Source organism: Epinephelus fuscoguttatus, linkage group LG17 (assembly GCF_011397635.1).
Source record: "Epinephelus fuscoguttatus linkage group LG17, E.fuscoguttatus.final_Chr_v1".
In the NCBI taxonomy this organism is placed as follows: Eukaryota; Metazoa; Chordata; class Actinopteri; order Perciformes; family Serranidae; genus Epinephelus; species Epinephelus fuscoguttatus.
In genome coordinates, this window is record NC_064768.1 from 28,377,364 (window position 1) to 28,404,517 (window position 27,154).

Consider the following 27,154-nt stretch of genomic DNA (forward strand, 5'->3'; position numbering starts at 1 on the left):
AGAAAAAAAATCATAGTATAGTATGTCATAGAAAATCAGAAAAAAAGTCACAGTATAGTATGTCATAGAACATCAGAAAAAAAGTCACAGTATAGTATGTCATAAAAAATCAGAAAAAAAGTCACAGTATAGTATGTCATAGAAAATCAGAAAAAAGTCATAGTATAGTATGTCATAGAAAATCAGAAAAAAAGTCACAGTATAGTATGTCATAGAAAATCAGAAAAAAAGTCACAGTATAGTATGTCATAGAAAATCAGAAAAAAAGTCATAGTATAGTATGTCATAGAACATCAGAAAAAAAGTCAGAGTATAGTATGTCATAGAACATCAGAAAAAAAGTCATAGTATAGTATGTCATAAAAAATCCGGAAAAAAGTCATAGTATAGTATGTCATGAAAAATCTGGAAAAAAGTCATAGTATAGCGTGTCATAAAAAAATCAGAAAAAAGTCTTAGTATAGTATATCATAGAAAATCAGAAAAAAAGTCATAGTATAGTATGTCATAAAATTTGTGAAAAAAAGTCCTAGTATAGTATGTCATAGAAAATCAGAAAAAAAAGTCTTAGTATAGTATGTCATAAAAAATCCGAAAAAAAGGTCACAGTATAGTATGTCATAAAAAATCAGAAAAAAAGTAATAGTATAGTATGTCATAAAAAATCAGAAAAAAAGTCATAGTATAGTATGTCATAAAAAATCAGAAAAAAAGTAATAGTATAGTATGTCATAAAAAATCAGAAAAAAAGTCATAGTATAGTATGTCATAGAACATCAGAAAAAAAGTCATAGTATAGTATGTCATAAAAAATCAGAAAAAAAGTAATAGTATAGTATGTCATAAAAAAATCAGAAAAAAAGTCATAGTATAGTATGTCATAAAAAATCAGAAAAAAAGTCACAGTATAGTATGTCATAGAACATCAGAAAAAAAGTCATAGTATAGTATGTCATAAAAAATCAGAAAAAAAGTCACAGTATAGTATGTCATAAAAAATCAGAAAAAAAGTCATAGTGGAGTATGTCATAAGAAATCTGAAAAAAGTCTTAGTATAGTATGCTGTAAAAAAAAATCAGAAAAAAATGTTTGTACAGTATGTCATAAAAAAAAGTCTATATAGTTTGTCATAACAAATTACAGTACAGTAAACTATGGCATTAAAATGATTATAAAACAGTCATAGTATACTTTGACATTAAACATTTCTTAATATAGCAAGTCATAACATGAAGTCATAACAAAAAGAAATTAAGAAGAAAGTCCTATTTTAGTATGCCATAAAAAAGTCGTAAAAAAGTCATGAAAATCTTAGTTTAGTATGCTGTAAAAAAACAAAACAATAACAAAAACACATAAAGTCTTTGTATAGTATGTCATTAAAAAAGCCTTAGTAGAGTAAACATAAAATAAACATGTATACTATTTAATTAAAAATTTCTATCACATTATGTCATGAAAAATGTCATAAAAAGTCTAATCATCTAAAAAATGACATGTATTGCATAGTAAATATGTCAGTAGTTGAGATGTTTCAGTCTGGATCAGCCATCCAGAGAAGATTCACAGGAACTGTACTGACCATAAGGCTAATACAGAATGTCAAACTGAGTGTTCTCTAAGTGTTTAGCTGCAGTCGTACACTGTGGGAGTCAGAATGAGTGGGACCAAAGCTGCGGCTGCCACCCAAGCTGTCTGTAACCGCTTTGCATGGCCAGGCTGTAATTAAACAGGAACCAGGAGGAGGGAGGCAGCCATTTTGAACCCCCCAACCCCCCACAGAGCTGGGCTGGCCGCAGCAGGGGGCTCCGACAAAACATCATGTATATGTTGCCCGAGTGTTCGCTGCATTTTAACAGACTCCAACGAGCTCAAGTGTCAAAGAAACACTGTGGGATTTAGTGTTGTCAGGCTTTAAAAAGAAGCAGGTCCAAAACATTTTCATGTCACGGAGCAGCATTGAGCCACTAACCCTGATCTACTAGCGTTTTCTTTCTCCGTGGCAGCCATCCGAAAAACCTTTGTTTTATGAGTTGGACTTTCCGTATAGTAGAGGACCAATCAAAACAGTCCTGATCCCTGCTGATAAATGACCTAAGACTAGTTTGTACTGAGTAAAATAATACTGAAATGAAAGAATTTGGTATTTTGCCTTCCTGGAACCATCTCAAGGGTTGCTGCTGCTCTCATGGAACCGCTGGCATCTCTTTTTTCACATGATGTTCCTGGTTTAAGCTATACGGGGGGAGTTTCTAGTGAAGTAAATACCCCCATCACCACCACCACATACACACTCCTCTTCGGAGTCATAAAATCTTTCAACCCAGCTCACTTTTATTGATGACTCTTCGTTACCATTAACCCAGCGTGGAGGCCACCAGCTCAGCCAAGCTTCTCTCCAACTTACCACACAACAAAAAGATGCTAAAATTAGCCCAGCGGCTAGGCTAACGCGCCCTCACATGGGGATCCTAACCAGAGCCCTGCAAACATGAGAGAACATACAGGCACAGGCAGGGTGGTTGGTCGCTTTGTGGTGATGGTAAAGTCATGTGGAGGCCATTTTACAGGGACACACGAAAGAGGGAGGGGAGAAAAAAAAAAAAATCAAACACATACATTCATGGCAATGCTGACAGTTGGGTAAACACACAGAGCTAAAAGACCTAAAATGATCGGTTGTGGCGCATGTGGAGGTTTCTCCTCTTATAGTACATGTCTTTCGCCAAAGTCAGTGGACCAAACCTACATGAAACACAGCAAGACTACAGTGTGTACTCTGAGGAAATGCAAGTATACATTAGTAAATCATAATTCATTTCATTTAGCTCATGTTTTATTCACTACGACCAGTAACTCAACTTTCAGGCACTAAAATCTCTCAATCTACATGTAGTACAACTTCATTTCAATGATGCAATAAATTTTGGTCATTGTATTTCACTCACGCTTTTGGTACCTAGGGTATAATTAAATCTTTGATTGTTGGAAAAGTAAACCCACGAGAACCACCAGCTCCATGCATTGCAGCACTTACAGCGAATGCAACAACAATGTACTCAGCTGATCTTGTTAAACCCGTGGAGGCTGCCAAAATATCAACACTACATGAGAAGCATCACTATTTAAAATGCCAGAGTTAATTTTCTGAAATGATAAAGACTGTAGCTGAAAAACAGGAGTGCTCACTCTGCCTTTATTTCTGGGAATCAAAACACATTTTGTTCACAGTCACGCAGTATGCTTCTGCTTCAGAGTGAAAATGTGTTTCATGCACTTTGAAATTAGACGATTATGGGGCGACCTCTAGCTTACCCAGTACCCCATCTAGGCTGAGTCCTTTGCAGTGGCCTGAGCTCCCTCCAACCTGCGGCCATTTGCTGCGTATCATCCCCCCTCCTTGTCCTACCTTTCCTGTCTATCTGGCTGTCCTCACAATAAAGGAAAAAAGCCTTTAAAAACTACATGATTATCATTTGTACCTCTCCAGTATCGTAGATCCAGACTCGACCTTCTGAGTCGCCCACAGCCACCTCCTTTCCCCCAGATGACCAGCGGACCCTGTTGAGGGCCGAAGCGCCCTCGATCGTCACACTGGCAGTTGGTACCTGATGGGCAACAAATGAAAACGAAATGCTCAGTTATTGTAATTTTGTAAACATCTCAACCTCCACATATAGATCACATTACATTACATACATACCTCCAGTAGGTGTTTTTAAAAAGATGACTTTAGTCTGTACACCTTACAACCTTAGTGACAAGGGGAGACTGCTGAAGACGGCTAATACTGGAGAGTGTTTGGAGACATTTTTGTGTTCTGATGCAGACGGAGATATTTTGTACAATGAATGTCGTGTGGACAGAATTAGTTTTTTAAATGGAGGAGAAAAATACCCACTTTCAAAGATATATATAAGTGTAAGTGTAGACAGGGTTTTAGACTTCAAAAAACTTTAGCATCCCCAAAGGGGCAATTTGTGGTTCAGCACAGTAAACATAATGTAAACACACTTAAAACAGAACAGAACAACAAGACAACAAGGAGTGATTACAGTCTTTCAATAAATAAATAAATAAATAAGATGTATTGCCCCCCCATCCCTATGAGTCTACATAACTTCCTCCAACCCTAACTCTCGAGCTGACCTACATATGTATAGTAAACAACATACTGAGATAAGGAAGTGGCAAGACCTCAAACTCAATCCTGTTTTCTTCCTGAGGACACAGCACATTGTTCACTCTACAAATAAAATACTATGTGACCCTGTAACAAAGCACATAAACCTTTATGAAACCCTACAATACATCCATCAAAACAACAACACCTCCAGCCTGCCGCCTGCAGGCCAGTGGTGTTAAAACTGTTTTGTTTTCTTGGTTACAGCTGCTGTTTGAGTTTGCCATTTTATATTTTCCTTGTTGATAAATGTAGCCTGCTGAATGTGAGTTTGTTTGTTCGTTGAAAAAACCCCAAATCTAATTCCTTCCATCTCTAAACAAAATGCACTGAAATAAAGATTTATATTTACACCATGTCTCCGGAGCCCTTATTTCTTTTTATTTGATGACCTTAATTACAGTTTAAGCTATTCCTCTTAATGTTTATTGGAAAATGGGAGCATTATGCCATTATAGTCAAATTTACAGAAGGAGTTTACTACATCGACAGCAGAGCTTGATCCAAATACCCAGGAGGTTAGACAAACATAGCTGTCAAATTTACAACTACTCATTCACGTGTGGACACACACATTGCTCTTTACTGTATAATAACTGTGCTCATGTTTGCTGTTGTGGGTGAGCTGTTGCTCTTTTTAGTAAACACCAGTGCTCATGCTTGCACCTTTAGAAACCTAAAACCATCTGCAGCGTTTCCATAAACTGTTCCTGACATGGGGCAGGCGAGTCTGACACATGTCACCAGTGGAGACAGAGGCCTTGGCATCATGTCGCCTCACACACCGAGCTCCTGCGTATTTAAAGCAGCGCTAACCACAGACTGACTGCCATTAGCCTGCTAGCTTCCACCGCTCCGCCCGAGTGGATCTGAACTGAGCGCTCTAAATTGGCTGTATATGTCTGTGTGCGTGTGCTGGAAATGAGAACCAGGCGCACCGCACTGCTCCGCTAGTGTCGTTATGTGTGTTTTTAATATGACGGCAACAATGGACGTCTGTTGCTATTAAACTGACTGTGTATGAGTGAATGTGTGTGCATGTGTTTGGGACATCCGTTTGTGTGTGTGTGTGTGTGTGTGTGTGTGTGTGTGTGTGTGTGTGTCTGAGCAAATGTTTCTCATAAAGCACATTGTTAGCCAAGTTAGGCTGTAGATAATGAACTCTTCCTCCATCTGTGAAAAGGCCGCTGTTGAGGGAAGCATGGGAAAATTGTCATCTGTGCTGCAGAGGGAAGACACAGCACTAGTGATGGGATCAGTGGCTAAGTGTCGGGGTTAAAACAAGAGGAGAGGAGGGAGAGTTTAAATGAAACTGAGATGTAACAAAATTCTAGGAGATGAGAAGTGAATTGTATGTGTGGACGGTGCGAAGGGGCTGCAAGAAAATGAGAAGGAGAGTGAAAGGGCATTATGAGAGAGGGAGCAGAGCATCTGTGGAGACGCAGACTTGTATTAAGGTTGAAGGCACTGTGGGTGTTGTCTCCATGGAAACCAAGAGAGAAGGAGAATGGAGGATCCTTTTATCCCTACTTTTACCTGAGTGATCAAAGGTTTGGTACCCACTCTCATATCAGAGTTGCAAAGAAGTATGGTTTTCAGACTCAAGATATCTTTCACTGTAATGCAACTTTTTCTTACTTAAAGCAACAGTTTGGGAGATATGCTTCTTAACTTCTGAAATGTCAAACTATTCCTTTAATGAGTAAGAAACTGCAAACAAAACATATGTGGTTTGTAGAATAAAATTACTACAAATAATTAAGCTGAGATTGCTTTTGTTTTGGAAAAACAGGTATGTAATTTAATTTATTTTTAACTACAGCTCAATCCAAATACACCCCTTACCCCTCCATTTTGTGCGTTCATGTCTAGTGGTCAGGGTACCCTGATAGATGGGTAGGGCAAAGTGTTAGGGCGACATGGCCCTCCAAACCGATGTTTTTCACGCGAGTGTGTTATGAGAAATAACCGGCAAGATGGCTGCTCAAGCAACACAGTGTATTTCGTTTGGTCATTAAGATTTTAAAAATTACAATAACCACCCTATTTTTTTTCATTTTAATGTTGATACAATGTATTTATAGCAGCATAACAAAAAAAGAACCACAAGTAGTATGCTGTTGCCTCATTAGCTAAGTAGCAAGCTAACGTTATGATGTTATTGCTGATTTGTGCATGACAATCCCGATCTCAACATGTTCCTATGTTGCAGTCCCCTGTCTTTAATGGCATATGACCCCCGAAATTTAACTTAGGTCCAGTGGTGAAGTTGCTGCACTTGTTATCGCTGCTCTATATCAGCGCAGACTGGCAGGGTCGGAGCACAGGTTACTAACGTTAGCCTACAGAGCACTGCTAGTGGCCTGGTAATGAAGCAGCGCTCTTTTTTATTTGGTGACTTGTTTAAAATGTAAGATGTGAACAAACCCATGCTTTAACATTTCCATCGGATAAATGGAAAATGCCATTGTGATAATACTATTATTGCCATGGGTCCATGTCATTGGTTCGACAGCCCATTGGTTTGACATCCCATTAGTCCGACTGTCCGCGGTGCTGAACGACTCGCGGCGGGCGTATGGTGCGCAGCGACCGGCTTGAGGCGGAGCAGGCTCACGGCTTATGAGTTTGTCACTTTCTTTTTCATTTTAACCCACACCATGATCTTTTCCTGACCCTAACCAAGTGGGTTTTGTGCCTAAACCTAACCAGACCTTAACCACAGGGCATCATGATGATTTCAGAACGGACTTTGGAACAATGGATTTAATATGGTCGAACCAATGGGCTGTCGAACCAATGGGCAGTTCCCTATTGCCATAGCTGCACCTGTTTACATAAACGCCATCGATGACTACTGAGGACCTATCAGGGTCTAGAAGGGTTGTTTTATTTCATAGGGGAGGGATCCTCAACTTGCTTTTGAAGTTTTGACAAATGGAAAGAGACCAGGGGGCAGTTAATTAACAAACATTAATAGTAATCAATATATATAATTAATGAATTGCCTGGTTTCAACTTTTTTACATTTGTCTTCACTCATCTTTGCCAAGAGATGAATTCAGTTGCAGCAGCCCCACACAGGTCAGATGTACACAAGGCTGTTTCTCGGATTTGAGGACATTCGGGGCTTCACTTGGACTTCTGTTAGGGGGGCAGAGGGATCCTCCTCTGATAATTTTTTAATAAACAAGCTCTATTTTGGTGCTTTTTTATACACTCTGGCACCTTATTGATATTATGTTAAAAGTAAATAAAAAAGTTCCCATTGTGAATCAGTTTACTTTCATTGTGAATTGGACAAAGGTCGGCGGGCCACCCAGAACCCTATAACAGGCCAGATTTTGCTCACTGTCATCACTATCATAGCGAAAAATTTCAACCAAAGGGACACTTGAAAACAAGGGTCAAGGTTAAAAATAAGAAGTGGGACTGGACCTACATGTGCTACCTTTTAAATAGCACAAACTATTCAATAGTTTGTGCTATAATTAAACTGAATAATAAGATGATCTTTCTTTCCTGGCTTTAAATGCTCACTTCTGAAAATAAATCCACAGCACAGAGAAACCCATGGCCTGAACTTTCTCCTTTTATTATTTTCATCTCCAGCATGGGACTGCGGACTGAGGGCTAAGGCTCTCTGACTCGTGGTCTCCTGCACATCTGTGTACTTCACTGATGGAACAGAGTGTGGGAGGCAGATGAGACGAGGTGGTGGGGTCCTGAGGTTGCCTCAACGTTGGACAGAGGTTGCAGGAATGTTAGCGGGACGTCTGGGCGGGAGCTGGGATGAGGAGCTGTCACCCAGTTTGATTTAAAGCGAGAGCTGTGGGAAACGCCCACAGGGGAATCTTGAACCGTGTGTGTCTGTGTGTGTAGAAAGGGATGTGGAGGAGTTGGTGGTGGTGAGGGGAGGTTGATGGGAGGGAAAAGGCTTGGGTGTATGGTTGTGCGGTTCGGGCTGAGGCCCAGCAACAGGCCCCGAGGACACCAAAAACACACACGCACACTAACACACAAAGAGATGACACAGAAAACACGCCCATAATCACCTATATTCACCCAGCACTGTGTATAGAGACACACACACCTCAGTGTCGTTGTTGAGGTTCCACAGGTCTAAGCGGCCCATGCCATCCACGGCGGCGAAGATCGCAGGATGTACAGGCGACCACATGACGTCATACACATAGTCGGCGTTGTCCTCAAACGAGTACAGAGGCTTGTTGTGCTGAAAGAGAGAAAAAAGAGGATATCTATGGAAGTGTGTATGGTGTTAAAAGGCACTGTGGAGAGAAAGAGAGAGAGTTCGGGGTTACAGAAGATGACACAGTGGAGATAGACAGAAAAGAGAGAGAGAGAGAGAGAGAGAGAGAGAGAGAGAGAAGGAATGGAGAGAGGGAGTGAGTGAGCTTCAGACAGAGTGGCGCTGCCTCAGCCTTGGGGCCTGTCTGGGTGCAGAGCCTAATTAAAAAGCCTAGCACATTCACACAGCACCATAAAACCGCTGGGAGAGATGAAAGGGAGGGCCCCTCCACAAGGTGTACTGTAACCTCAACACAACAGCTGTCTGAGAGAGAGGGAGAGATGGGAAGAGATGGAAACGGGAGGAAAAGGAGGGGTGGACAATGGACGGAGGATAGGATGTGTGTGAGTGTGTGTGTGTGTGTGTGTGTGCCTGTGGAGCCTGACTGATACAGGATTTTTTCAGGCCAACACCAATGTTAGCATTTGAGAGTACAAAATGAAAGCTATCAAGATATATCAGCAAACAGTCATCTTTCAACATGAACAAAAGTTATTAAAGAATTATGTCCGAGACATGTGGTGAGCGGGATGTCTTACATTTCAAAAACAGTACATTTTTCTTCCATGCCTGCCCATATTACAATAGTCTGTGACGCAGCTGGATTTGTGAGAGTCACAGGATCACACGATTATCACGCAAAAATCATAAAAGATTCAATCTCTGATTTGCTATAAAGCCTGCCCAGGCGCCCAAGAAGTGCACTAGACTTTGAAGCCAATTTGACATGGTGGTCAAACCATATAACTACAACTTCTGGGACAAAAAAAATTTGTTCCCATGGATTTACATGGTGAAAGAAACATCTATGAATCAGTGAGTCACAACATCCACATAATGACTCATTTAACTATTAGAATTTACTTGGTCTGATACAAATTCACAGTCTAGAAGAGCTGAATGATTAAAGTCTCGAGTGTGTTCGCTCTATGGGCAAATTGATGCGGAAGATCTGGGTGATTTTATACCAAAGGAGACGAACTTTTTTGGCTTCATGCGCCACTGAGCAGCTTCCATAGGGATGAATGGAGCCCTGCTTCAAACACTGAATCCACTGCTCTTTAAATATCCATCTATCCTGCCCTGAGTAGCTCCCGCAGTTAAAATGGTCTTGCCAGATCTCTACAGTATGGTACTGCATATTATATATATATATATATATATATATGTATATATATATACTATATATATATATATATGTATATACATATATGGATGTGGACAACTTAAATGAGTTGATTAACACAAACAGAGTGTATGTGTGCGTGTATGTGTATGAGTCTGTGGGTGTGTGTGTATCCCCATCTGTCAGAGCGGCTGTTAGGATTCCAGAAGCTCACAAACTGCATTCCTGACAGGTAGAGTGGGAGGGGTGGAAGAGAGGAGACAGGTTGGCTGGAAGACCAAATGAAGGAATGTAGTCTCTCCCTCTGTCCTCCTCCTCCTCCTCCTCCTCTTTCTCTCCATCACCTTTTACTCTCTCTCTCCACAGTTGTTCTGAAAGGCTGTGAGACCTGCAGATAAGATAGCAGTGCGCGCGCACACACACACACACACACACACACACACACACACACACACACACACACACACACAGCCAAGCCAATTTCAAGCCTCGACTGAACCTGTTTTCCAGCCGGCGGGGTGACAGCAGAGGTCATTTTTCTCCACCTCACAGTTTCAACATTCGATCAGCTGAGCAAATCCTGTTTATGTTCTCTCTCTTATGCTCTCCTTGTTTTAGTCCATGTCCCCAAACACACACTTTTACACACCCTCTAACTCAAAGCTTGTATTTCCCACAACCAAATTGTATTTAAAAACATTGTTGACAATCTGCCCTAATGTTATTTCAGGCCATCTTTCTTCACTATGTCCTATTGGCCATACACTTCAACATCACATAGCAGATGAGATGAATAAAGTCTAATTATTTAAAATGTAAACTACTGTTTTACTGCAGTCTGTCCATAATCTAACCATCTTAAATAAGGTGATTTGGGTAAATAATCTGCAGCAACAAGTCTTAAAACTAATCTTAAAATTAAACTTAATCCTTGTGGCGCCGCGCCTGAAGTAACTGGTTGTCATTATCTTTCCTGGGGAGCTTCTAGCACGTTTGAACTGGAAAACCATCACTGGCGCACTGGATACTGATAGTTAACATGCTAGGTCTTGGAAAAATAAATGGATGCAAGTCAGGTAAGGCATTTAATGCTTTGGATATTGATGCTAAAATATCTGTCAGCCTGCGTCTTCTGACCTGGCTATAAAAGTCTAATAAAATCCCCCAGTATTCACACAACCTATAAGTAACTTTTCAGGACTGCAAGCAACACCTCAGCATGTGCTGTCTTTCAGAAAACCTCTCATCACTTGGACTTTCAGAGAGATCCATCCAAACCATCTCATCTGTGCAGCAGCCAGAGGCGTATAATTTCACTGCTTCCATCCTGGCTGCATCACAAACATCACACTAGCTCGATAGCTTCACACCAGACTTCATAACCACACACTGAGGGGACTGCAACATTGTCTTCAAATTAGAAAACGTCTCACAAACGGTGCTGAAAAAGATACCACACCAAAAATCCTTAAGTGAAGATCAAGAGTACAGTCTCATTTTCAGCGTACAGACGCTCGTTAACAATCACCTGAACTGACTGTGCTGCAGGCCTTTAATTAACTTCTTAAGAGAGCAAAAGTGGAACGATTATGCTCCATCCAATCACTTAGTAGATGCTGGTTTTTGGGGTCAAGAGAGCACGACGGTTCAAGTTATGCACAATCATAAACCCACTCCCAGCTGTCGCGACATCTTCACACTCTGGCCGACTCCAAATGTTTTCACTAACCACAATATTTGCACCGCCGTGTGTGAAAACATCAGCAGACTTCTGCGCAACGGCCTTTTTGAACTGTGAGGGCAAACGTGAATGCAAAGAGAATTCACTGCAAATATATACGTATGTGTGCGTGTGTGTATATGTGTGTGTGAGAACAGTTGGGTTGAAGGCAAACCTCGGGGGGATTTTAGGTAAGCAAAGGCAGCTTGCTTAAGGTGCATGTGAGGCATGTGTGGTGTGTCTATATTTGCACACACACACCTACACACACAGAGTCAGGTATTCCGCCTGCCCACACACAAATATGGGTTATGTGGGATAAGAGACAGACACACATTCCTGCGGTGCCCCTCAAAGGAAAGGGAATTCCCAAATCCTGAAAAATAACACACTCTTCTGATGAAAATCCGCAGAAATGTTTTAATATGTGTCACGGGACCCTTTGCACAAGACTTATGGACTAGCTGCATGCAAACATGAGCTAAAATTCATCAGAGTGCTTTACTGCCTGTCACAGCCAAGTATGAAGGCTGTAACTGGATCTTGTATAAAGCTGGAGGTATTATGCAATATGCATTATGTATTTTCCTCATATTGAATAGGACTCTCTTTGATTTTTGGCTGTGTTTGCTGTTTGACGCCTTGCTCATGTTGATCCCTCTGTCCATCAACGTTAGCATCACCTCCAACATTAACCATGTAATTTTTTTGTCTTTAAAATGCCTCCTGGCCTTTTTCTCTTCACTGCGGACTCTTCCATCCATATTCCTCTTTCTGTCTCACTATTAACCATTAATTCTCTCTTCCTGCGTCTGCAGTCTGCATCAACTGTAGAAAGTGTGATATGGTTTCTTGCTATCCAAACATTACCGTTTATCCTTTCCGCCTACTACAACCTTCATTCTTAACTTCCTACCTTCTTCAATATCTCAATTTCTTCTTTATTCTCACAAATTCTATTCCACTCATTTACATGATTTTAAAGGAATATTTCACCCACACAATAATCATTTGTATATCAATTTATCATCCCTTCTTATGTTGATTTCAGAAAGAAAACTTTGTTTTTTAAAATAAAAAAAAAATAAAAAAAAAAAGAGTATTCTTGGGCGACACGGTGGTGCGGTGGTTAGCACTCTCGCCTCACAGCAAGAGGGTTGCCGGTTCGATCCCGGGCGTGGGAGCCCTTCTGTGCGGAGTTTGCATGTTCTCCCCGTGTCAGCGTGGGTTCTCTCCGGGCACTCCGGCTTCCTCCCACAGTCCAAAGACATGCAGACTGGGGACTAGGTTAATTGATGACTCTAAATTGTCCGTAGGTGTGAATGTGAGCGTGAATGGTTGTTTGTCTCTATGTGTCAGCCCTGTGATAGTCTGGCGACCTGTCTAGGGTGTACCCTGTCTCTCGCCTGATGTCAGCTGGGATAGGCTCCAGCCCCCCGCGACCCTCAAGAGGATGAAGAGGTTAGAAGATGAATGAATGAATGAATGAGTATTCTTGATGAACTGGAGTAAAAGAGGTACTAGTTTAACAACAAAACTATATCAAAATATTTGTTCACAAAATGGCAGAAAACTCGTGCAGTATAGCCCAGGACTCATTTATGCAGTATGCTCAGTACTTCAACAACACATGTATTTTCGCTGAACCTTACTATTCAAAACATGAGAAGTTTTAGCAAAAGTGCATGTGTTTGGGGAGTACTGAGCACAAGACTAGATAAATGAGACTTGGATTATACTGCACGTTGTGTAAGAGTTTATAAACCAATGTTCAATCAGGAACACTTTAGTCAAAGAAAACTTTATTTCCATTTGCAGTATTATATTTGGCGGTATGGCTCTGTTCTGGGGCCCCTCTGCCTTTCCTTGGGCATATGCAGAAAGCCTCTTCCATGCGCCTACATGGAAAGCATAAGGTGGAGAAAGCACACCTGTCTGCCCTTCACCACACAAATGAGGAAAGCCTGAGGCAGAGTGGCAAACCTCACTGCCCTTCCATGCACCTACATGGAAAGTCTAAGGCAGGGAGAGCAGCAGCAAAGACCCCCAGGAACAGAAGAGAGCAGCATCATCAAACAGAAATGACATTGGTCAGCCACAACATGAAAAGGAGGAGCTGGGGTGGAGGCAGGTTGCAAAGCAGCTTGCAGAGGAAGCAGCAACAGTAGGCAGGCCAGAGCAGTTTAAATAGGGCGCCCTGAAGGAGATTTGCCAATAGTTGCATAGAAAGGAATCATCTGATCTGCAGCTGACTCCCTTCCATCAGTCAGCTGCTCCATCAGTTGATTGGGCTGTTTGAGATCAGCTGATGTAGCTGGGATGTGAGCTGAGCTCCTGCCTGAACTAATGCTATGCTCAATTTTTGATGGAGTTTTGCTGCTGTTAAACGCAGTTCACAATGAGTTCAATTCATCAGCAATGTTCACCTTTTTTTTTTTTTTTTATATTCTCCGTTCACCGTGGCAGCATGCATTCAAAACAAAGTTTTCATCCTATATTCAACGTAACACAGGCTGAGTAGTTGATACACAAATAATCATTTGTTGGGGTGAAGTATTGCTTTAACAATGAAATGTCTCGTCTTATAATCCAGAATTTCCTCTGTTGTGCAGTCAAACGTACCTGAGTGCACTCCTCTGCATCTCCCCACCACCGCCACCATGAAAGTGTCTCTGAATGTATTAGCTAACTTTTCTATTCTCCAACACTCACTTTGACAGAAAAAGTGACAGTTTGCTTTTTACCGCTACTGAACTGCTGCCAAATGGAATTCATCACATCGGTTTGAAAGGAGAACAAATGCCCTGAGTGGACGGGGTCACTCAAATACCAGTGAGAGGAGGAGCGCCCGCCTTTAGAGTGTGTCAGAGTTAGACTCACTGAGTGCACCTCAGGGAATCTGACTGACTGAGGTGCACAGAGTTTAAGATCTGATGAAGACTGGCAAAAATGAGAGGCTGATCTGATTTGATAATTACAGGGTAACACAGTGTCACAGTGAAAGACTTCTGAATGAGCTCTGTGTGGAGTTTTTTTTTATCAAACAATAACCAATCGATAGCTATCAGTAATTAAAACTAATATAGATTGTAATTTTGATTCTAGGAAACAAACTAATTGTTTAAAATGACTGCCTATCCACACCATATTTACTCTCAACTGGTGTTATTATTGTAATTCTGAAGTGACAGTGACAAGTTTTCCATTTTTACTGTGAAGGCAGAATAAACTAAAGAGGATGTTATACTCTTAGTTAGGCCTCACAGGCAATCAGTCTTCCAGTGTTGTGAAGATACCCAGCCTAATTTTATTTTATTGGCTTTTCACCTGATATGTACACCCAATAAAACAACTAGAGCTGCTACTGAATGTCATTTTTTAACATTTAAAGCTTTTATGGATTGATTAAGCTTCAAATGTCTGTCATTGCATTTTATGACATCTTCACCCAAAAAAGAAAAAAATCCTAAATCTGAAGTGTTTAATCAGATTTTAAAAGTTAGTCTTTTTTTTTTTTTTTTTATCAAATCACCTTTCTTTAATAAATAAATGTAATTTGAGGTGCTGTTAGATTGCTACTAGACTGCACCAGTAATACAGGTGCATGCTGTGTGTGTCAACCTGCGTGTTGGGCAGGTTTGGGTAAACTGATGAGAAAAGTTATTAATAACTTACAGAAAGACTGCAAGCAGTAGTCCACCTTCTACCATCTCTTTCACTCTCTCAAACACACATACCTTGGCGAGCCCACTGGAGCTCGGTCCTTGTCTCAGCCCTCAGTTCTTACAACTGTGCTACTGTAATGCATAAAGTCGGCGTTTGTGGCTCGGGTCATGTTCAGGTGTTGATGAAAATATTTTTGCAGGCATTTTTAGTACATCTAACTGAGGGCAGCACACAGACTAGGAACAAACTGCCTGCCAGGCTAAACTCAGGTCAAAATAATCAAGGTTCCAAAACAATTTGTACAGCAAAAGGTGCTGCTTGTCAAAGAATCAATATCTATTATTATCTAATGATGTGAGTTTCTGAGATTTACAGCATTTCAATACTTCAGACTAATTGTGTCACATTACTATTGGCACAGTAATCATACGCACAGTAACAGAACATATCCAGTTCACACACACACACACACACACACACACACACACACACACACACACACACACACACACACGCACGCACAGAAAGAGAGATTTTCTAAAAAGTTGCTCACCTATAATACTCAGTCTCTCCCCTTACTCACTGGTTCATTTTCACTCTAGACTCTCTCTCCTCTCTCTCTCTCTCTCTCTCTCTCACACACACACACACACACACACACACACACACACACACACATTTTTCCTAATTTCCTACAACTTCTTGGAGTCCACAATCAACCCCCCACACATCCTCTTCCTCTCCTGCACAAACACAGACACACACAGACACACACACACACACACACACACACACACACACACACACACACACACACACACAAACCCCCACACCATACCTTGGTGCTCCAGAGTTTGACGGTCCAGTCGAAGGAGGAAGTGATAAAGAGGTGGGAGAAGTCGACGGTGCCCACTGCGCTGTGACAGCTGATGCCCGTCACTGGACCCTGGTGGCCTTCGAACATGTCACAGATACCAGCCTTGCTGCAGAGGGTGGACACAGACGAGATGCACATAACTACACTCTTTGGCTTTCCAGTGTTTTAATGTTCTTAACTTGTTTAAACAGAAAGTGGTAAAGTGGTTTGCGTCTTAATGAAATTAATTTACAGCACAGTAAGGGAGCTTTGACTGAAAGTGAGACAATTAACTCCTTAAATTGATGGGAAAATCAGCAATTAAATGTTTCTCAAACAAGTCTAATATTACTTGTAATACTTGGACCTTTTACTCAGTTTGTTTCATTGGCTTTCTAAATGTATATCATTTCTGAATTATTCTACTGCGATGTTTTAATTCCAGATTATCTGAGCAAATAAAATGGGACTGCGTTAACACATAAAACACCCGTCCAAACATACAGGGGTGATTCAGCAAAGATTTATCTGTGATGTTTTTTCGCGCGTGTGTGTGAGTCCACCAACCTGCCGTGTCTGGATGCATTGTACACAGTGCCCTCCTCACTCCCGACCACATAGTTGTTAACGTCTCCCGTGGGAAAAGCCATGCCTGTCACCGCCACAGATTTGGATTTATTGTACACCAGTTCCATGGTCTCCTACAGTACACGCACACACACAGAAGGAAGCACTAATGTGAGCCTATACACACACATTCTAGGACGCAAACATGACAATACACATATATCAGCAGTTACAGAAGATACATGTGGACTACCAGCATGCATGAACACTAAAACTCAAATCGTTTGAGTATTTTTGGTGATGAGTGTGTTGTGTACCTGCGGCTGGGAAAGCATGTCCAGACTCCAGGAGCACATCCTGCCATCTGTAGACACAGTGATCAGGTTGTTGGCGTTCTGGGTGCCGACCACATTCACGCAGTATACTGGATGCTACAAACACGGATAAGACACACAGGCACAAAAATAAGTCAGGTGACGATAATAGGTCAGCTAATGTCACATGCTTCAAGTATCTTGTAACTTCCTTTAACGGTAATATGATAACAACAATCTCTACTTTGTAATTCTGATTCCTATTTGTGGTTGTGATCACAGTCATAAATCTTTATTAGTCTCATTGATTAGAGGCAAAATGTTTCTGCACATTCATCATTTTATATGATAAGTATTTGGATAGTTGATAACTGCAGTAGGTTGTAAGGGACCTAACATATTTCAATAATTTGATATTCTAATATTAATTTTAAAAGAAGATTTTAAACATGGTCCTGAAGTAATCATGTTAACACCACTCTCTAATACATGACATCATTAGATACTTTGTACAGATGCAGCAGGCTCACATGCCAGCGTGCAGTCTTTCCCTACGACAGCAGTGTGTGAAACCATGATGTCATTACTGGGCAGTAATTGATTTGTGCAGCACAAAGAATCCATTCAGCAATCAGCACCATGCTGGCTGGCTGGACTCACTGAGCGGAGAGGACGAGCGCGACGACTTCATTGTTGGAGTTTAAACCTGCAGCGGGGGTGCAGTGTAGCAGTGTGTGTGTGTGTGTGTGTGTGTGTGTGTGTGTGTGTGTGTGTGAAAGCGCGTGTACATGCTGTGATTATACACGACCCCGGGTCTTAAGTTATTGCTCGTGAATACTGGTTGCTAATTTGTCGAGGGACAGTGAGTTCATTGGAGCATCTAAACTGAGCTGGGCTTTCAGTTATGTCTTAAGTTTGACTGTTCCAGTCATGAGTTTGTGAGTGTGAGTGTGTGTGTGTGTGTTTCGAAATTGTAATGCTGCAGTAATGTAACATAATTTAATATTTTTATCTCAGGGTGTTTATATGACAAATTTTAAAATCTTTAAGTCTCGAACAAGTTCCAACTGATTGATTATATTTTAACTACAATAATTTAGTTTAATCATTTAATTAAAACACAACAGGGAGCTTTTATCATTTAGGTCAGAGCTTATTTTACTAGAGCTTCAACTAACAATAATTTAAATAATTGATTGAAACTTTTCATCATTTTTTTTTACAGTTTAAAATTAAGATATTAAACCTATATAAAACTGGGAATTTCTTTACCATTTAGGAGCTGTAACCAGCAAATAATTTACATGTTGCTTGATAAATGAGTTACCAGCTTGTAAACGATCCTCCTTTTTTGTATTGTAAATATGTCAAAATGGCAGCTGCGCCTCCCTCTGTGTGTCTTACAGTGTGCGCAGCAGCAGACAGAGGAGTCCTTTGGACAGGGGTCCGACGATGACTGCGATTATCCCACAGGACAATCTGTCCTGAGTAAGTGCCCCCGACCACCAGGTTGGGATGAAACCTTGCAAAGCCCACAGATACTACAGGAGACTGAGGAAAGAGAAGAGGAAGAGAAAGCAGAATCACTGCATATCATTCTGTCGTGAGATTATTTTATGAGAACATTTCTGATATATCATGAACTGACAGAACAGGAAACATGGTGAGAATAGAAATGCCTTGGTCGGATGAAATGTGGAGATAAAGCAGCAGACAGTGAGAAAAGAGCAAAAACAAAGAAAGATACGAGGCGAAAAATGGTAACGCTAGACGGAGCGTGAGTAAGAATGAGTGATCAAGGCATCATGATGGGTGGCGGACATCAGGAGATAAACGGGAGAGGGAGATGATGAGTTTGCCTATGGTGAGGGTCCACTGAGGAGAGGAGAGAGGGGTGACGCTGGGACGGAGACCAGACAAAGAGAGGAATTGTAGTTCTCTTTCCCCCAGCCGTTTCACATTACAGCATCAAAAACCCCAGCAGCCACTGGAGCGCTCACTGTAGCCTCCATCATGACAAGCGCACCCTTGAACTCCCTCCCTCCCCAATGCCGTGTTTATTGAGTCTTGGTTCCTCTTCAGTGCTCGTCCCATATGGGCTTCTGCGTGCAGCAGCTAGCCTTCCCTGACCCAGAGCCACTCAAGCATCTGTGCTGTGGAGTTATGAGAAAATGTTTCAGCATCGTATCGCCACAGGAGGGTAAGTGATGTTATGCATTGACAAATTCATCCCTCCATCCCTCCATCCATCCATCCATCCAGTAGAGCAGCATAGTCATGTTGAGAGGAGCAATAATTTACAGGCAAGACAGGGCCAAGAGAGCATTAAACAAGAAGCTCGCAGACACACATCACAATTAAAAACATGCAGAGTACATTTCGCAAAAGCATTGTTGCCCAATACGGTCATAGATTTTGCTGGGAGAACCGTCGCTGACAGTTTTAGGGTTCCAGAAAATGGTACGTCAGATGGTTTGTTGTTGGAACGACAGCTCTGAGACGGTGTTTGGAGGCAAAGCTTGTCATTAATTATCAAAATCCTTTCAAATGAATCACTGTATTAACAAGGCAATGTTTGCAAGATTTATGTTGACAGCATCGTATTCGTTAGACATGTTGCAAACTACTGCTGCTTTAAATTGGTGTTTAATAGCTAGTAGACTATGATGAATATGATTTTACGAATCTAAAATAAAGCAAATTCCAAATTCACATTTAATTCACTTAATATGAAAAAACTCCACCAGGTGGCCGTCCGCCTCTCTGAGCTTATTGTGGCTGACCAATTATTGTAATTATCTTGTAAATATCACGGAACAATGACACAATCAACAAAATATAAATCTCTACAAAATCGAGCGGGCAAAAGGCTCCGCTTCTGAAATTCACCTGATGTGGTATGACGACTTGCGGTGGACCGCATAAACACTGGTCAAAGCCAGACTGCAAAGAGCTGAGCCTGGTGGAACTGTCTCTTCCAGTTCCCTTAGTCAAGACGGCGGTGATGTAACAAAAACAGGGACTAATTCATCTCCTATCATGCCGAAATTCAGTGGATCACAACATATCAGGTATGGAATTAACCTGCAGATGCTCTAGTACAGAATGAATCCAAACTTTCTACGGAGCTATGTCGAAGGCCAAAATGTGGCCTGCGACTGACGAGGTAGGGCTGATTGTTTTTAGCCAAGCCAACTTCTGGAAAACCTGCGGCCCCTAGCAGTCAGTTGAGAGGAGTGAGCAGTCAGCAGTCAGTGATGGTATAAACCAGTCAATAAAACAAGTTCTTCAACAACTGCGAATCACCAGAACCACGAGAGGTCCTTGAGCACACAAAATATTAGGCTGATCGGTCCAGTAGTTTGCGAGATTAGTTGCAGACAGTATACAATCACATACATACACGACCAAGTGTATGATGCTCACCAAGCTTAGGCATGGCAGAGATCATTTTGGCTTACTTGAGCCTAATAATAGGAATAACCACTTTAAAAATATACTGATACTGACGAATTTATATAGAATATCGATTAACAAACATTACAGTATATTAAAAAAACTGCTGAGGCATCATTCATTTTAAAAAAATCAATTTTTACATCACAGACATGCTTTAGGAACATCGCACAAACGTGCCAATATATAATGTGGTCATGGCAGTTTTTTGGAGCAGCTGTCACTAGATAAGTAAGAAATCCAACAATGGCAGTTCATGTTTAGGAAAAGCATGACGTTCGTCTTATTTTTCATTTCTTTTTTCTAAATTTCTCTCCCTTGTGCTCCCCCTCTCTCCTTCTCCGTCCCTGCCACCACACCATGTGCGGAGCAGCCAACTCCAAACCCCAGTTCGTTTTGAAAGGAGACTGGAAAACAAACCAGAGGGAAAGAAAACACTGCACACTCTTTCTCGCTCTTTTTTGTTTCTTCTGAGGAGTCACGGCTTCCAGACGAATGGCTCGGGAGTCGCTTCAGATGTCTAGGCTCAAAATAAACTGAACTTTGGTAGAAAAAAATAAAGTCGTCAGCCGGCAAGGAGGTACTCTCCAAGAAGTTTATTTACATGGTCAGATAAGAAGGGATCAGGAATTTAAGTTTATTAGCAGGTATTAACACACAAGATTTGATGGCCATGCAGGTGCTTTGCCAGATTTATGTCACATGTACCGCAATAGCACCATTTAAAATAATGTCAGAACATCTGTAATGGTCTTAAGAATGTAAAAGGAGTTGACAAGCAAAGCTGCAATTGTTGCACCTTTTTTTCTAAATTAATTTGGACAATTTGACAAAAAAAACTCCTGACTTGGCCAATGTGTACAGAGACAAAAAGTAGCGCTACTTCACACCAAATGTCAAGACAATGACTCTCATACTCACATACACATGGATAAGTCTGCCTTCAACTTTATCACTTTTAATATCCAAGAGTTTTGGGATAACCTTTACACTCTGTGGTTGTCTGACAGGCTGCCATCTAAGGTCGACCCCCCTCCATCAGACTCCATCAGTGGGCTAATGAAACCAAGTCCTGCTCTCTCTGTCATCTCTCTGCACAAACACACACACATCCACTAAATAGGTTCATATACACACACATGGTTCCACCGCCACAACCATTTATCAAAAAGTGGGGGAACTCTAAACGATATTTAGCATCTGGAAGAGACAGGAAAGCAGACTGAAGGAGGCATAAACAATATCTAAATATCTAAATGTTTCTTAACTCTAGCTTCTCATTTTATAAAAGAATAGTTTGACACTTTGGGAAATATGCTTATTTGGTTTCCTTACAGAGGTGAGAAGATTAAATAAAAGGCCAGTGGCAACAGCTTAGAAACAACAGCTTTAAAAGCTAGTTGTTTCCTGTTACAAATCTTTATGCTGGGCTAAGCTAATCGACTTGATGTATTTCCCAAAAATGTCAAACCATTTACCTCCTTTAATAGTCTTTTTCTTCCATCATCCTAAAGAGATAAAACCCGCGTGGCTGCTATAAAAGTGTCATTTCTCATTTGAATTTAAATATCTTATTCTATGCTGTTCTCCATATTGTTCCAATTTGACAGTGTAATAACTCAAATATATTAATACTGTTATCTTTTAACTCACTACAAGAGACCTCCCTGCCTTTGATCTTTCAAGTAAAAGTGAATATGACCCTATTTTTACTATTAACACCATCAAAAATTAAAACTAAACACATAAATCCACAAGCACATGCAGACACAAATGGAAAACATCCCCACTCTCTTCTCTTTCTTGTCATTCTTCCACCAGTTATCACGCTAAATAAACAGCCCTACCCCACATGAGTAATGACAAAGAGAAGCCAAATCAAATCAAGAGCCCCCTCTATTTGCTCCATATGTTAGTTTAACTCCTAAGCCCTATCAGTGTCCCCATCTTAAGAGGAAAAATCCTGACTAAACTCTGAATCCACTCTTTGAGAAACCACACGTTATGCCATCATTCCCCTTATGTACTGTCAGGCTTAGTGAAAGAGCTACTGAAAATTAGCCCAGCTTTGTCCCCGATAGTTCACTTTGAGGCGCCTGCCAGCAGTGACTTGGACTTAACATGAAAGCAATTCTCCGTAAATGCTTCTAATCAAATGTCACATCTGCACATATGTTTTGGAGCTCTATGCCTTTTAAATGTACTGTATGTCATTTGGTGCTGAAATAAGATCAATTTGTCCCGCGCTATAAGGAAGTTTATGATTTAAGCTCAAGGGGAATTGGTTGACACTCTAAAGCGGATTCTCAATTTGAATGTCATGTAGGAAATTAATGACTGAGTTTAGAGCTGAATTATGGGGCGCTTGGTTATGTTTTCGGCTGGATTTCTGAAGTCTTTCTGTTCACTTTTATTCATTCATGAGCCTTCCCCATCAATGGCTCAAATACTGCTTCTGCATCTATTAGAGGGGAATTATCTCAGTGTGTAAACATGACTGTATGAAATGCTTTATGTGTCAAGATAATATTCTGAATTAAAGGAAAAGTTTGACATTGTGGGAAATAATGCATATTCACTTTCTTCCTGAGAGTTCAATGAGCAGACCGACATCGCTCGCATGTCTGGGTAGCTCAGCATAAAGACACAGCAGGAATAGTTGCTTGGCAACCAGCAGAGACACCAGGAAGTTATGGGTCCAAGAAATAGTCTGGTACATAACCCCACATAAAGAGATGAATTGTCGTCTTTACACCTTTGTTTTTGAACGTATTAAACAAACCGTTAAGGGTGTCAAAAGTATTGGTACTTTTTCTATACCACATATTTCAGTACTGTCACAATACTGGCACTTCTAACTTTGACAAAAACAGATTTTCGATACCATATTCGATACCACAGGTGTAAATGACATTGAGAACATACAATTTAAAATTTACAATAAAACATATATATAACAGGGCTATGACATGACAACAGAGACTTCTATTTTCTTTGTTGGTACCAGAGAAAGGCAGAATCACAATCAGAGTATTAACCCAAGGCATTTTTTAAAATACTATTATTGTATCAAAGTGTAAATTCTGGTATCATGACAACCCTATAAATGAGTTGCATCGTGTTAATTAGTAAGCTTTTGAGGTGCTGTTACCTTAGATAGAGCCACGTTAGCTGTGTCCTGCCTCCAATCTAAGCTAAATTAACTTGTTCCTGACTGTGGCTTCGTGGTTAACATACAGACAAACGAGTGGTATCCATTTTCTTATCGAACTCTTAAAGGGCCAGTGTGTAAAATGGGTTGAAAACAGTGACAACAGTGGTTAAATTCTAGATTGCAGCGCTCACTCGCTCACTCCTCCCGTCAGGTAAATGACGGTGGCCTCGTAGGGACAAAAAGCCTTGCGCACGAGTTTTTCAGGAGTAGGTCTATCTAGCAACGAGGTGAATGTTTATTTAGAAATCTAAGCCATGTTACGATATTGTAATGAATCCCTCACGAGCAGGAGACCAGAGGAACGTTCGGGAAAAAGGCCAGTTTATTTGAGCAGTCCAGAAACTCCGGTAACACTCCAGGGGGTAAAAGACTCTGTCCCAAACTCTGACTCTTCTAGCGTAACAGACACACTTCATAACTTTACACACATACCCGTTTACCATACCGAGTGGGCCCCCCCCCTTCCCTCTCTGCTCCACCAATCTCCAGCCTGCACACTGACTGACAGCGTAGCCTGTAAACAGAGCTCAGCTGTTTATTTAGCCTAGCAATATCTCCGGACTATAGTAGCTGCAATGGACGACTTTGAACGCGATTTTGAAGAGTTTCTTGTAGCGGACACAGACCCAGAGCCATACCTGTTTGAACCAGAGCATACAGATGAGGAACTCATCTGTATGCTCTTGATGCTGAGCGGGCGAGAAGAGAGGCTGAATGCACAGAATGGGATTCGGTGCTACTGCTACCATCGTTGGGGAGATATATCACCAGGAGGAAAAGCGCCACAGAGAGTGCATCACAAGGAGTGAAGTTGCGTCTTCTTTTCCTCGCAGATGACGATTGGGGTTCATTCTCTCCTGTTGCGTGGTAAGTGTGGTCCATTCGCAAACTTTATAACTAAAAAAACTTTTCACTACTCTCTATCGACGAACTACTAACACTCTCTGCTGTTTCCTCCTCCTTCTTCCTTCCGTCTGCTGTCTTCATTGGTTCATTTATACACGCGAAGCGCGTTCTCTGGCTGGCTGAATTTTTCCGCTCGGGCTGCCGTACATACATGGCGGCGCAAGATGGCGACCTCTCTAAAGCAAGGCCCTTGCTATATATATATCTATAAAAGCATAATTATAAGGCTACGAAAACCAAACGAATTTTATTTTATAGCGATTATACACTTGTATAAACATATTAATGGGTAGAATATTCAGATTCAGATTCAGATTGACAAACCAAATATTACACACTGGCCCTTTAAATAAGCATATTTTCCCAAAAGGTTGAACTTTCCCTTTAAATCAAATGCAACCACTCATCTCATCCCCTGCAGCTCGTCTTCATTTCAGATTGATAAGTTTGGACATATCAGTCACATGAGCACCACATCTGTCTAAATAACACCTCAACAACTCTCATGTCGACAATACTCCCGCTATGATTGCATCTCCATATCAGGGCTGACTCGATACCGAGCCTGACATTTCATTTCCAAACGCAGAGTGGCTCTGTGGATGGTTCTCATCTCCCATGCAGCGCGGGTCAGACACCTGCCAAGTTGTCTCCCGCCAGCCCCAGACAGAGAGGATGTGGGGAGTGACAGCTCCCGGAAGAAAAAGCAGCGGAGAGAGTCACTTCTGTATATTGGGCCTGAGATGAATTGTGGAAGTTTTAAAGAGAGACACTTGCGCAGTCAGAACAGTGGGTTTCATTTCTTTCCTCGGGCAAGGTCCGCTCTGTGTGTGTGTCTGCGCATGAGGGAGAGACTCACACACACAAAGTATCGTCTACCATATCTCACACAGGCTCACAAGGCTAAGTGCTTCTGGCAGCCCTTATTATATTGATGGGAAGTGTTCTGTAGAGGATAATACACACATGGTAGGCCCTGATGAAAGATGGCACCCAGCAAGGGATTAGGGAGGTTCGAAGGAATGACAGAGAGAGAAAGAAAGCTAGAGAGGCAAACACTCCCTCCTTTGTTGCCTCCTCCTCTCATTCGTTCTTTCCTCGGGCAACAAACTGTTGCTTAAGTCGACTTGGGAAGGCAAAGATGGAGCAAGAGTGCTATGGTGAGAAGACAGGGGGAGGCGGGGGGCTGATAGGGGACGCCAGACAGTATATCCTCCCAAGTAGATCCACGCTCCATCCCTCCTCTCCCCTTAGCTCACCACACTCATCTGTTTTCCACTCTGCCTTATCAGGACCAGATGGATCCGACTGTCTTCCCTTGCATCCCCGCTTCTCAACCTCCCCCTCTTCTCCCAACCACCTTTCTCCTCCCTTTCTCCCCCTGGCTTCGCTCGTTTATGACACCCCACGGATTTTGTCACTCTGTGGTTTCTGGCAAGGAGAGACAAATACCGAGCCGAGTCTCAGTTTCACCAGGCAAAGAATGAGGGTTTGACGGAGCGAAAGCATGAGGAGGAGGCTCTGGGAACACAAACAGGCCTTTCTCTGCCCCCTGGAGCTCCTATCCCTTTATTTTCCATATCTTGTTTGTTTGCTTGGATCATATTTTCGCTTTTGCTGGTTTGTGGCTTTAATGAGGCATTTGTGTTGTACATGTAATGGTTGTCAACTCAACCACGCAGTGCTCTATTCTAGTCTTACTTTGACGATGAAACTCAGGAGACAGATGCTACGAGTTCTTCATCAGGTCTGTTTTCTAAAGAAATTCAATTAAATTGAAAAATTGTCACTCATTAAACCTGAGTAGTTTAAGAGAATTTAAACAATGTAAAATAATCCAATAAAATCTAACAGCCTAAGGACTCAAACTTTTAATTTCTGTTGAACACTCAATCCACTTGTATGGCTGGGTATTGTTTGCTGTTATGCGATATTGGTGCCAAAACAAGACCAGAGATTCTGTACTGATACCATAACAATACTTTTCAGAGTATTTTCTAAAAGTTTGACATTTTAGGAAATATGCTTATTTGCTTCCTTGCTGGCAACCTCACAGCGATGATACCCGCAGACACCTGGAAGAAACAGTCAAGCACAAAAAGTAACCCCCGTAAAACCACCACTTGTTACTTACTTACACTTACGAATTAAACAAACAAGACACAACGTGTTAGTTAGTGAGCTTTAGAAGAGTCAGAGGAGGCTTGTTGTTTCCAAGCCTTATGCTAAGCTAATCTAGCTAGCTAAATAGACAAATAACTCTCGACAAGAAAACTACTTGCATATATCCTAAAACACTAAACTCTTCTACTCATTTTGTCATTTGCAACATATGCCAAACTTCTGATTGCATGAGTATTAAGAATTCAAAGCCAAATTTTGATTTTCAACAGGCCGGTGCTTAAAAATTCTTGGATTCAACATCTAAACATTTTTCTGAGTTCTTAGTTCTTCTTGCATCCTGAGCAACAGACACTGGAAAGATTGACTGCTTTTAATTTCTCCATATAATACGAATAAAAACAACCTTTGATCAGCACGAATTTGTACGAAGTAATCTAATAAATTCAACACTCAAATTATTTTTGCCAATCAAAGCTACATCTGTTTAGTGTGCCACAAATCAAACAGTCACAAAGTCTTAACCCGCGTGTTCAGCGAGCACTTAAAGGACTCTGCTAAGAATCTGAACACAATGCAGCTTCATCCTCCAGCGTCATTTCTCATGGGCTCTATATGGCTGTGAATAATGCTGCTGCACTCTTTCCAACTCCCCCTACCCTCACCCTCCTTCCCACTCTCCTCCTGCTCTGCGTCTCTTACTCAACCTTTCTGGA

At 41.3% G+C, this 27,154-nt stretch overlaps 1 protein-coding gene across 7 annotated transcripts in view; it reads right to left on the reverse strand.

Moving 5' to 3' along the window:
• LOC125905225 (cytoplasmic dynein 1 intermediate chain 1) overlaps window positions 1–27,154 on the reverse strand; it is a 76,324-nt gene that overhangs the window by 4,917 nt on the left and 44,253 nt on the right. For all 7 annotated transcript variants that reach the window (XM_049603119.1, XM_049603115.1, XM_049603114.1 and 4 more), the window contains 6 exons: window positions 18,146–18,292; window positions 16,745–16,858; window positions 16,428–16,561; window positions 15,843–15,987; window positions 8,277–8,417; window positions 3,483–3,608 (listed from right to left, as the gene is read on the reverse strand). In XM_049603119.1, the coding sequence (XP_049459076.1) occupies window positions 3,483–3,608; window positions 8,277–8,417; window positions 15,843–15,987; window positions 16,428–16,561; window positions 16,745–16,858; window positions 18,146–18,292 (807 nt within the window). The remainder of the gene's footprint in view (window positions 1–3,482; window positions 3,609–8,276; window positions 8,418–15,842; window positions 15,988–16,427; window positions 16,562–16,744; window positions 16,859–18,145; window positions 18,293–27,154) is intronic.